The sequence below is a fragment of the Giraffa tippelskirchi genome, chromosome 11 (genome assembly GCF_054371585.1).
Source record: "Giraffa tippelskirchi isolate mGirTip1 chromosome 11, T2T-mGirTip1v1.2.pri, whole genome shotgun sequence".
NCBI classification, from domain to species: domain Eukaryota; kingdom Metazoa; phylum Chordata; class Mammalia; order Artiodactyla; family Giraffidae; genus Giraffa; species Giraffa tippelskirchi.
Window position 1 is genome coordinate 77,191,635 of NC_137285.1, and position 12,161 is coordinate 77,203,795.

Here is a 12,161-nt window from a genome sequence, read left to right on the forward strand (position 1 = left end):
CTCTGCAGATGGAGAGACTGGGGCAACCCTGAGGGGCATATGCTTGTCCAGGGCCACACCACTTATGAGAAGAAGGAGCCTGGTCTGAGAGCAGCATGGTCCTCGGAGCTCAGGCCCTGGCTGAACCCAGGCCTCCCCAGGGCTGTGGGCTGGGCCGTGTGGGTGTCATTGTGCCTGCACATGGCCTAAGGGGGGTGGTCGAGCAGTCAGAAACTCAGAGATTCCCTTGGGAAGTTTTGAGGAAGGGACCTCAGCACGAACCCCAGGAAATGATGTCACCTGCTGGCAACAGAACCCAACAGAACCCGCAATCCGGGTATCCAGGCCTCCAGAGCGGAGAGGAGCCCCCAGCCAGATCACTTGCTGCCAAGATGTTCTGCTGTTTGCCCCTGCCCAGAGGCCGGGGCCTCAGGAGAGCTCACAGGCAGTGTGCGTGGGCACCCTGTCGACGTTGGCTCAGGACACCCCCGAGAGGCCTCTGGCCCTTTGCCCGGAGAAACAGAAAGGTAACACGGGGAGCCCCAGGCCGGGCCAGGCCACCTCTCCCATGCCACCCGGAAACACCGGGTCCTTTGCCTGTGTGTGGGGATGCGGGTTTCTCGGGCTGTGTCTCCCTCAAGGAAGCCCAGGCGGATGTGGGGTCAGAAGCCTGTGGACAAGTTGTGCCCACACCCCAGGGGAGAGCAGGCTGGGCGGGATGGGGAGAGTGTGGGCAGCGCCGACCGGCCAGGCTGACCTCACACCCTCAGATGGGTCTCTTTCCTCCCGGGTGGGGATCTGAGCAGACACACGTCTCTGACCCTTCTGGGAAGAGAAGTTCGAGCAGGCAGAAGCAGCGGCTCCACTGGCCAGGCCCAGCTCGGAAAACTCCCAGCATGGCTGGCTGACGGTCACTGTCGTTGCAGAGCTTCCCACGTGATGAGGCCGAGGACGGGGACACCCCATCCAGCTCCCAGAGGGAGGGGTCGGAGCACCACCCGCCCGCCCGTGAGGCCCAGTGCAGGCTCCAGGTCAGCGTGCCCACGGAGGCATCAGCCCCACCGGGGGAGACGCGGAGGTGGGGAAGGCCTGCTGCCGAGACACCGCCCAGGATACAGCCGGCGGCCCAGTCTGAGGCTTCCACGGAGCTCAGCACACCCGGCTCCGACCCAGAGTCCAGAGAACCCCGGCCTCTGAGGCACCAGGAGGACCTGGAGCCCAGCACGCCACAGCACAGAGGTGAGGACGCTGGGGCTGGTGCACGGGAGTGTGTGGGGAGGGGTGCTGAGCTACACAGGGACGAGTCCTCGAAAGCTGCTGCTGGGCCTGCAGCAAGCGCTGGCCTCACACCCCCCGCCCCCCATCTTGCACACTTCAGTCCCAAAAGACATCTGACGCTGGGTATTCTTTGGGAACCTCTTGGAAGGTTTCTGTCCCGGGGTACGCACATGCCAAGGCTGGCCTGTGGGCAAACTTTGCTTCTCCCCCAGCTCTAGCACTGGCCTCCAACTGGAACCAGGCTCCACTTCCCAGACCTGTCCCCACACAGGTGGTGGCTCCAGGTGCAGGACCCAGGGATCCACCGAGGGCAGATGGAGAAGCGAGACTTGCCCTCGCAGAGACACCAGGCCAGCTGGGTACTGGCCAGCACACCGGGCAGATCGGATCTCCGTGCCTGCAGGACCCCCAGCCCCAGGCACTGATGTCCCACCCCCTCAGCGAGAACCTCCACCTCCACGTGCACCTCTACCTGCTCGGGCTTTGGCAAGAGAACCCGAGGCAGAGGAAGAGTCACCGCCTCGGCAGGGAGAGCCTGCCCTGGCTCCCACGCAACACCCAGACGCCCACGATGACTCACCCAGCCCTGCAGGGAGAAAGAGCCCCCGCTCTGGACAGAGACCCAGAGCCCTTACCGGAAACACCACGTCCAGGGGAGCAGTCGGCTCTGCAGCCTCCATCCCTGTCTGCTCACCGTGGATGCCGGCAACTCGGTCTGCCCCCAGGGGACATGGAGTTCCTTTCCCCTGAACTGCTTTGCATGTGGTTTGTTTCCACCTTTCTGGTGACGTTTTATTTTTTGTATGGTTTCCTGGATTTTTGTTGGTCAAGTTGGGATTAGTAAACTGTTTCATCATTGTTGCAATCTGGGAACACTGTTGTGTAACTCTGGTGATACTGTGTTACCATCACCACTTTGTAGTTTCAGACCCGTTCCATCTTTATGCCCCACCCCCCAACAAAGCCTGGATTCAAGGCAAGCACGCCCTGTTCATCCCTCCCCCCGATCCTGAACACAATTTCATCTTTTCTTTCTGCATTCCTTCCTATATTCTTGGTGTCCCCAATCAGTGACTCTCAGCGAAATGACTGAAGGAGTGTTTTTCGGACTCTCCACCTACTGTAAGACTCCATTGGAGAGTTCTCATTTTTATGTCATTTGAACTAGCCTTTGATAGCTGAAAGGACGGTGTACGTCCTTTCAAGATACCATGTGCCAAACGAAGCCCTTTTGGCAACTGCCATCATTATCTCCAGGCAGGCATTGCTGTTTGAAGGGTGACATCTCAGCCAGAAGGCAGAGGCTGAGCTCCTCTTGTTGCACCAGCTCCCAAAAGAAGCCAAGAAAGGGAGCTGGAACAACAAACCACCCCCATGCCCAGGAAAGCGTTCTTCATGACAGAAGGCTAGAAAATGACCCAACATCCTTGTGGCCCAGAACCACTCTAGAAAATCACTGTTCCATAAAAAAGAGAAACACATGGGAAGTTCCAAGGAGAGGCAATGCCCATGGCCAGTGTACTTGAGAGACGGCCTGACCGCTCCGGGGAAGACACGCACCGACGGAACCCCTTGGGAAACAGCAGTGATAGTCCTCACCGTCGTAAGGGTTTCCTCTGGGGACAACCTGCCCTGGGCACCACACGAGGGAGCAGACCGGCTTCTCTTCCTCTGCCCCCACACCATTCACTCATGAAGGCAGCTCAGGTGTTCTCATGCCCTGCCTGCCTGCCTGCCTGGCTCATCCGTGAGCTGTGACCACCTCCAGGCTAGGACTCCACCTTTTCCTCTCTGTGTACCGTGAATCTGCACACAGTGGGCTTTCAGAACCTTAGGAGACTTGAGCCATTCCCGCTCGAGCCAGAACCCTCCCCAGGAAGGAAAACAGCTGTGGAGTCATTTTGGCCCCAGCACTGGTTCCGAAAGCCTGGCGGCTCCTACAGCCTCTACGGTGTGAAGAGGGAGGTCCCTTTTGACAGAGCTTTCCGGCTCTCAGATCTAAGCTGTTGTTTCACTGTCAGCTGTGTCTCTTCCGTTGCAGCCAGGTGGGCCACGCTGCTTCAAAGGAGCTCACAAGCTGAGTTTCAAGGGAGGACAGGGATGGCTACAACGTGCTGCAAACTGAGTGAGGGTCCCCACAATCCTCAGCAAAGGTCTGTGGTGTGCAAGTGGGGAGTAGAGGGCCCCCAAGTTCCAAAGGAAGGGAGGTAGTCGGGAGCTAAAGCCCTTGGCTGCTGTGGTAGCAGCTGCAGATGGCAGCCCGTCCACAGTGCACTTCAAATGAGGTCATATGAGCGGGACTCTGGAAATGGCTCCGAAATCGAGAGAAAGGGGTCAGGGTATGTGGGAATCCGGCGGGGGTGGGGGGTGGATGAAGGAAGGTGTCCCTCCTCTCTCCAGTGCAATTTGGTTTGGTGAGTCTCAAAGCTACCAGATGGCACTTCCCAAGTCAGGCCCCCGCAGGAATCAGGGTGGGCTGCCTGCCTCGGGCCCTGCCACAGGGACAAGCCACACCAGTGGCCTCCCTGAGCTCCAATGGCCGGATCTGGGGGGTTCTGTCTGGGTGCACACCTCCTTGCTGTGGCCAAGTTCCCCCCTTCTCTGAGCACCAGCTTCATCCTCTCGAATGAGGACATCAATTGCTACCTTGGCACGTTACTCTCTTCATCCTGTGAAGACTCATTAGGCTTATCCTACAATTACTAGCTGGCCCGAAGAGATATCTCCTGAATCCAGCTTAAGCTGGAGTCTCCCAGGCTCATCTGGCATGTCTTCCCTGAAGTCTGCCAAAACCCACACCCTTGCATTTCCAGGGACTCCCCTTAGCCAGCTGGGCAGAAAACCCAGCATGCTTCAAACAAGCTGACAGACAAGCGGGAGAGGACTCACGGGCAGACGGCTTCCCTCAGGTCTCGGGTGGAGCTCTGGGACCACAGCAGCAACGGGCCATCCCAGCCCCTGGGCTCAGCAGCGCCCTCATTCTCAGGCCGGCGGCTCTGCCCTGAGGGGAGCAGGAACGTCACCAACTGCCGCAGGCGGACCTCAAGCCCCTCCCACTGCTGGAGCCTGACCTCCCCCGGCCCCACCCCTTCCCCTACCCCAGCAGGACGAGAGCTCGTCTTCCCCTGGCTTCCAACGTGAGGCCCGGCCCTGGGCCCCGATTGGGCACTGCCCCAGCCCGGAGCCAATCACAGTGGCCAGGGAGGTGGAACGCACCGATTGGCCAGGGCCAGGTCATGTGACCATACTCCCCAGGAAACTCAAAGATTACCAAGGTTCTCTAAGAAACCAATGAACAAAATTATCCACTAAAGGCAAACCATAATTTTTAATGAGGCCAATGTCACAGAAAAAAAAAATGCTCCACAATAAACTGCTCAAGGAAGCTACTAAATAAACTTTCAGAAAAGTTTAGTAGTTTTTTTTTTTTTTTAAATAGGGTGACGGAGAGCTATACCTTTCCCATCTATGTGAATTTAGGTTTAAACTAGATTTCCCTTGGCTATTATATAAGACAAAAAAACCCACATCACCCACTTTCACTCCCCCCCACCCCCAAAATGTGTTTTAATCTATTGAATTTTTGTGTCCTCAGTTGTGTCTGATTCACGGCAACTCACCAACTCTACACAGCCAGGCTCTTCCGTCCATGGAATTCAGGGCAATTTTTTCTGTCCCAGTAAATGCCCACCCTGGGTGATCCAAAGGCAAGGGCTCCGAGGCTCCTGAGAGACTAACTCCTTTCAGCTGAGCACAGAGCTGGCTCCTCACTGGGATGCCTGTGGCCTGGGGCTCCCAGAGGGGAGAGCAGCACTCGCCCCACCGTGTGGTCACTGCTGGAAGTGCAGGCTGCTCCTCACTCCCCCTTGACAGTGTCCCTGAGGGCAGAACAGTGTGAATCGAATCAAGGTGGAAAGGCAAACTCCAATGCAACCAACCTTCCCACAAGATCTCCAAAACCACTCAGGAACAGGGAATTGGAAACTGCAGGGGATGACATGAATGGAGATGGAGACTTGACACCTTACACCGAGTTCACTTCCAGTTATCCCTAGACAAACTTTCCATGAAAACTTGTCACAAATCTAGAAGAACAATGAGCAGAAACCGGACACGTGCTTTGAGTCTTCACACACAAAACTAAAAGGCAGTCCACAAAAAAAAACCCAGAGAATACAGTGGACTTTGCAAAATCAAAGATATCTACTGTGGGAAAGACCTCATTACAAAAGCAAAAGACAGGTCATACATCGCGAGACGAATGAGTGGAAACACAAAGCTTATCAAGGATGTGTCTCCAAACAGACAAAGAACGCCAACACAACAAGCCTGTGAAAACTAGGGAAAGGTCTGAAGGGACACCAGACGGAGGAAGACACACACAGAGTATCCCGGATGATGTCCAGCACTGAGGGCCTGAAGAAACAACAGTCTAGTTGCACCCCCTCAGGCCTGTGTGACCGTGGATGAGGCCTCTGTTTCCCGGTGGCTCTGAGACATGGACAGGGAGGAAGGGGAAGAGAAGTCACTTGCATTTCTAATACTCACAGCAAAGTCTTCCAATGAGAAGGGAATTATCACCCCCACTGACAATGCCATTCACTGAAGTGATATCCACGAGTCCATCTACCCCAGAAGGGAAGGATGGACCTGTTCTCACAAAACGGCGAGAGATGGAAGGAGGAAGATCAAGCCCACACCAATCACTGGAAAGAGAAGCTGTGCTCAGGGCTTGAAAGAATTCCTATAGGGAAAATCATGTCACAGCCCCACATGGCAATCCACAGCTTCCATGCTATTCCTCCCAAAATGCCAATGCATTTTCGCACCGAACAAAGAATTGCAAAAGGGGTACGGAAACAGAAAAGAGCCTACATTGTCAATACAATCCGACGAAAAAGCCCCGATACGGACATCCAAGGTTGTGTGAAAGGAAATTAGACGACCAAACTAGGATCCTCAGGAGAGTATCGGAGAAGGCAATGGCGACCCACTCCAGTACTCTTGCCTGGAAAATGTCCTGGACGGAGGAGCCTGGTAGGCTACAGGCCATGGGGTCTTGCAGAGTCAGACACGACTGAAGTGACTTAGCCGCAGCAGCAGCAGCAGGACAGTATGCTATTGGGAATACAACAACACACACAGATCCAGATCGATGGAATAAAGTTGAGGGTCCAGAAACAAACCCCAGCATCCATGGTCAACTCATCTCTGACACAGACGGTGAGAATATCCAAATGGGAACAAGAAAGCCTCTTCAATCAATGTCCATGGGAAAACCAGACAGCTACATCTGAAGAACGCTATTGGGTTTGATCTCATACCACCTCAATATCGGGGAAAAACCTCACCCTAAAGACTGATGTCATGAGATAGCTAGAAAGAAGCGTAGGTCAAAGGCTCCTTAACATCAGAGTCTCCTTGCCATTTGCTGGGCGGAGGTCGAAATGGGTCTCTTCAAGTAAGGGAAAGAGGTAAACGAAGTACACCACTGGGTTTCCATCCAATGGAACCTATTCACAACAGAGAGGCTAAGCATTCACAAATGCAAAAGATAGGAAACGGAACACGAGAGACTCCTTGCAAGTGGTGTATCTGAGAAGGGGTTCATATGGAAAGAGACGAAGAATGCACAGCACTCAGATTCCAAGAAACACCACCACCACCCTTGACCCTTCCCCCATGACCAACTCTGACCTAAAGCCTTTCTCTCCCTCTAACCTATCCCTAAAACATAACCCTCATCTAATCATATACATGTGCATCCCTAGCATCCATCCATCCATCCACACACGAGAGAGAAAGAGGAAGACACAGACGGAATTGAGAAAGGAAAAGAGAGGGACACAGCCAGAGAGAGACACGGAACCAAAGAGAGGAAAGGAGTCGATGGTCCAGACTATTCCTCAATCTGTCTCGAAGGTAGAAGCAATGACAGCGCCCTTCCACCCCAGAAGGGGGAAAAGGACGGAAGGTTTGGAGAGGAAAAGACAAGAACGCAGGGAGCCATTAGAAGCTCAGCCACCCGCAGAAGCCGAGCTGGGACCCTTGAACAGAATCTCAATGGAAACAGAGGACCAGAAAGTTGGCTACTCTTTTCTATAAGAGAGGGAGACCTTCGAGTCTTCCTTTCGGTCCTCCAACTTGGATGCGGGGTCTCAAAACAGTCAGGAGGGGGAGTGCCTTTTCCTGGGTTCCACGGCGCATCCAGGCCTCGTTCTGCCCCATTCTGTGCTGTGTCAGCCCTGGATGGAATCTTTCTTTCTGAAGTCTCAGCGCACGAGCTCCACGTGATATCGGCCCCAGGTGGAAAGGCATGGAGCTGCTCGTAGGCCGACAGACCTAGGAAGCAGATGGGAGAATGACCCCCACTCTGCAGATGGAGAGACTGGGGCAACCCTGAGGGGCATATGCTTGTCCAGGGCCACACCACTTATGAGAAGAAGGAGCCTGGTCTGAGAGCAGCATGGTCCTCGGAGCTCAGGCCCTGGCTGAACCCAGGCCTCCCCAGGGCTGTGGGCTGGGCCGTGTGGGTGTCATTGTGCCTGCACATGGCCTAAGGGGGGTGGTCGAGCAGTCAGAAACCCAGAGATTCCCTTGGGAAGTTTTGAGGAAGGGACCTCAGCACGAACCCCAGGAAATGATGTCACCTGCCGGCAACAGAACCCAACAGAACCCGCAATCCGGGTATCCAGGCCTCCAGAGCGGAGAGGAGCCCCCAGCCAGATCACTTGCTGCCAAGATGTTCTGCTGTTTGCCCCTGCCCAGAGGCCGGGGCCTCAGGAGAGCTCACAGGCAGTGTGCGTGGGCACCCTGTCGACGTTGGCTCAGGACACCCCCGAGAGGCCTCTGGCCCTTTGCCCGGAGAAACAGAAAGGTAACACGGGGAGCCCCAGGCCGGGCCAGGCCACCTCTCCCATGCCACCCGGAAACACCGGGTCCTTTGCCTGTGTGTGGGGATGCGGGTTTCTCGGGCTGTGTCTCCCTCAAGGAAGCCCAGGCGGATGTGGGGTCAGAAGCCTGTGGACAAGTTGTGCCCACACCCCAGGGGAGAGCAGGCTGGGCGGGATGGGGAGAGTGTGGGCAGCGCCGACCGGCCAGGCTGACCTCACACCCTCAGATGGGTCTCTTTCCTCCCGGGTGGGGATCTGAGCAGACACACGTCTCTGACCCTTCTGGGAAGAGAAGTTCGAGCAGGCAGAAGCAGCGGCTCCACTGGCCAGGCCCAGCTCGGAAAACTCCCAGCATGGCTGGCTGACGGTCACTGTCGTTGCAGAGCTTCCCACGTGATGAGGCCGAGGACGGGGACACCCCATCCAGCTCCCAGAGGGAGGGGTCGGAGCACCACCCGCCCGCCCGTGAGGCCCAGTGCAGGCTCCAGGTCAGCGTGCCCACGGAGGCATCAGCCCCACCGGGGGAGACGCGGAGGTGGGGAAGGCCTGCTGCCGAGACACCGCCCAGGATACAGCCGGCGGCCCAGTCTGAGGCTTCCACGGAGCTCAGCACACCCGGCTCCGACCCAGAGTCCAGAGAACCCCGGCCTCTGAGGCACCAGGAGGACCTGGAGCCCAGCACGCCACAGCACAGAGGTGAGGACGCTGGGGCTGGTGCACGGGAGTGTGTGGGGAGGGGTGCTGAGCTACACAGGGACGAGTCCTCGAAAGCTGCTGCTGGGCCTGCAGCAAGCGCTGGCCTCACACCCCCCGCCCCCCATCTTGCACACTTCAGTCCCAAAAGACATCTGACGCTGGGTATTCTTTGGGAACCTCTTGGAAGGTTTCTGTCCCGGGGTACGCACATGCCAAGGCTGGCCTGTGGGCAAACTTTGCTTCTCCCCCAGCTCTAGCACTGGCCTCCAACTGGAACCAGGCTCCACTTCCCAGACCTGTCCCCACACAGGTGGTGGCTCCAGGTGCAGGACCCAGGGATCCACCGAGGGCAGATGGAGAAGCGAGACTTGCCCTCGCAGAGACACCAGGCCAGCTGGGTACTGGCCAGCACACCGGGCAGATCGGATCTCCGTGCCTGCAGGACCCCCAGCCCCAGGCACTGATGTCCCACCCCCTCAGCGAGAACCTCCACCTCCACGTGCACCTCTACCTGCTCGGGCTTTGGCAAGAGAACCCGAGGCAGAGGAAGAGTCACCGCCTCGGCAGGGAGAGCCTGCCCTGGCTCCCGCGCAACACCCAGACGCCCACGATGACTCACCCAGCCCTGCAGGGAGAAAGAGCCCCCGCTCTGGACAGAGACCCAGAGCCCTTACCGGAAACACCACGTCCAGGGGAGCGGTCGGCTCTGCAGCCTCCATCCCTGTCTGCTCACCGTGGATGCCGGCAACTCGGTCTGCCCCCAGGGGACATGGAGTTCCTTTCCCCTGAACTGCTTTGCATGTGGTTTGTTTCCACCTTTCTGGTGATGTTTTATTTTTTGTATGGTTTCCTGGATTTTTGTTGGTTAAGTTGGGATTAGTAAACTGTTTCATCATTGTTGCAATCTGGGAACACTGTTGTGTAACTCTGGTGATACTGTGTTACCATCACCACTTTGTAGTTTCAGACCCGTTCCATCTTTATGCCCCACCCCCCAACAAAGCCTGGATTCAAGGCAAGCACGCCCTGTTCATCCCTCCCCCCGATCCTGAACACAATTTCATCTTTTCTTTCTGCATTCCTTCCTATATTCTTGGTGTCCCCAATCAGTGACTCTCAGCGAAATGACTGAAGGAGTGTTTTTCGGACTCTCCACCTACTGTAAGACTCCATTGGAGAGTTCTCATTTTTATGTCATTTGAACTAGCCTTTGATAGCTGAAAGGACGGTGTACGTCCTTTCAAGATACCATGTGCCAAACGAAGCCCTTTTGGCAACTGCCATCATTATCTCCAGGCAGGCATTGCTGTTTGAAGGGTGACATCTCAGCCAGAAGGCAGAGGCTGAGCTCCTCTTGTTGCACCAGCTCCCAAAAGAAGCCAAGAAAGGGAGCTGGAACAACAAACCACCCCCATGCCCAGGAAAGCGTTCTTCATGACAGAAGGCTAGAAAATGACCCAACATCCTTGTGGCCCAGAACCACTCTAGAAAATCACTGTTCCATAAAAAAGAGAAACACATGGGAAGTTCCAAGGAGAGGCAATGCCCATGGCCAGTGTACTTGAGAGACGGCCTGACCGCTCCGGGGAAGACACGCACCGACGGAACCCCTTGGGAAACAGCAGTGATAGTCCTCACCGTCGTAAGGGTTTCCTCTGGGGACAACCTGCCCTGGGCACCACACGAGGGAGCAGACCGGCTTCTCTTCCTCTGCCCCCACACCATTCACTCATGAAGGCAGCTCAGGTGTTCTCATGCCCTGCCTGCCTGCCTGCCTGGCTCATCCGTGAGCTGTGACCACCTCCAGGCTAGGACTCCACCTTTTCCTCTCTGTGTACCGTGAATCTGCACACAGTGGGCTTTCAGAACCTTAGGAGACTTGAGCCATTCCCGCTCGAGCCAGAACCCTCCCCAGGAAGGAAAACAGCTGTGGAGTCATTTTGGCCCCAGCACTGGTTCCGAAAGCCTGGCGGCTCCTACAGCCTCTACGGTGTGAAGAGGGAGGTCCCTTTTGACAGAGCTTTCCGGCTCTCAGATCTAAGCTGTTGTTTCACTGTCAGCTGTGTCTCTTCCGTTGCAGCCAGGTGGGCCACGCTGCTCCAAAGGAGCTCACAAGCTGAGTTTCAAGGGAGGACAGGGATGGCTACAACGTGCTGCAAACTGAGTGAGGGTCCCCACAATCCTCAGCAAAGGTCTGTGGTGTGCAAGTGGGGAGTAGAGGGCCCCCAAGTTCCAAAGGAAGGGAGGTAGTCGGGAGCTAAAGCCCTTGGCTGCTGTGGTAGCAGCTGCAGATGGCAGCCCGTCCACAGTGCACTTCAAATGAGGTCATATGAGCGGGACTCTGGAAATGGCTCCGAAATCGAGAGAAAGGGGTCAGGGTATGTGGGAATCCGGCGGGGGTGGGGGGTGGATGAAGGAAGGTGTCCCTCCTCTCTCCAGTGCAATTTGGTTTGGTGAGTCTCAAAGCTACCAGATGGCACTTCCCAAGTCAGGCCCCCGCAGGAATCAGGGTGGGCTGCCTGCCTCGGGCCCTGCCACAGGGACAAGCCACACCAGTGGCCTCCCTGAGCTCCAATGGCCGGATCTGGGGGGTTCTGTCTGGGTGCACACCTCCTTGCTGTGGCCAAGTTCCCCCCTTCTCTGAGCACCAGCTTCATCCTCTCGAATGAGGACATCAATTGCTACCTTGGCACGTTACTCTCTTCATCCTGTGAAGACTCATTAGGCTTATCCTACAATTACTAGCTGGCCCGAAGAGATATCTCCTGAATCCAGCTTAAGCTGGAGTCTCCCAGGCTCATCTGGCATGTCTTCCCTGAAGTCTGCCAAAACCCACACCCTTGCATTTCCAGGGACTCGCCTTAGCCAGCTGGGCAGAAAACCCAGCATGCTTCAAACAAGCTGACAGACAAGCGGGAGAGGACTCACGGGCAGACGGCTTCCCTCAGGTCTCGGGTGGAGCTCTGGGACCACAGCAGCAACGGGCCATCCCAGCCCCTGGGCTCAGCAGCGCCCTCATTCTCAGGCCGGCGGCTCTGCCCTGAGGGGAGCAGGAACGTCACCAACTGCCGCAGGCGGACCTCAAGCCCCTCCCACTGCTGGAGCCTGACCTCCCCCGGCCCCACCCCTTCCCCTACCCCAGCAGGACGAGAGCTCGTCTTCCCCTGGCTTCCAACGTGAGGCCCGGCCCTGGGCCCCGATTGGGCACTGCCCCAGCCCGGAGCCAATCACAGTGGCCAGGGAGGTGGAACGCACCGATTGGCCAGGGCCAGGTCATGTGACCATACTCCCCAGGAAACTCAAAGATTACCAAGG

At 56.5% G+C, this 12,161-nt stretch overlaps 1 protein-coding gene and 1 long non-coding RNA gene across 4 annotated transcripts in view; one reads left to right on the forward strand and one right to left on the reverse strand.

Annotated features, from left to right (window-relative positions):
- Positions 1-11,915, reverse strand: part of LOC145527607 (uncharacterized) — a 53,128-nt gene extending 41,213 nt beyond the window's left edge. The window contains exons 1-4 of the long non-coding RNA XR_014069769.1: positions 11,775-11,915; positions 7,374-7,599; positions 4,878-5,135; positions 4,147-4,258 (exon numbers count right to left, since the gene is read on the reverse strand). This is a non-coding gene — a long non-coding RNA (uncharacterized LOC145527607). The remainder of the gene's footprint in view (positions 1-4,146; positions 4,259-4,877; positions 5,136-7,373; positions 7,600-11,774) is intronic.
- Positions 314-9,750, forward strand: LOC145527451 (uncharacterized). 3 transcript variants are annotated; one of them, XM_081545495.1, is made up of 5 exons: positions 314-506; positions 906-1,218; positions 3,299-3,410; positions 4,853-8,846; positions 9,098-9,750. In XM_081545495.1, exons 1-4 carry the CDS (start codon positions 372-374, stop codon positions 4,860-4,862), a joined length of 570 nt encoding a protein of 189 aa, XP_081401621.1. In that variant the 5' UTR covers positions 314-371; the 3' UTR covers positions 4,863-8,846; positions 9,098-9,750. The 3 variants fall into 3 exon arrangements, with proteins under 3 accessions (XP_081401621.1, XP_081401619.1, XP_081401620.1); XM_081545493.1 differs by lacking the exons at positions 314-506; positions 906-1,218; positions 3,299-3,410 and having other exon boundaries at positions 4,009-8,134; positions 8,534-8,846; XM_081545494.1 differs by lacking the exons at positions 314-506; positions 906-1,218; positions 3,299-3,410 and having other exon boundaries at positions 4,009-8,134; positions 8,534-8,846; positions 9,157-9,750.
- Positions 11,916-12,161: the final 246 nt, after the last annotated feature.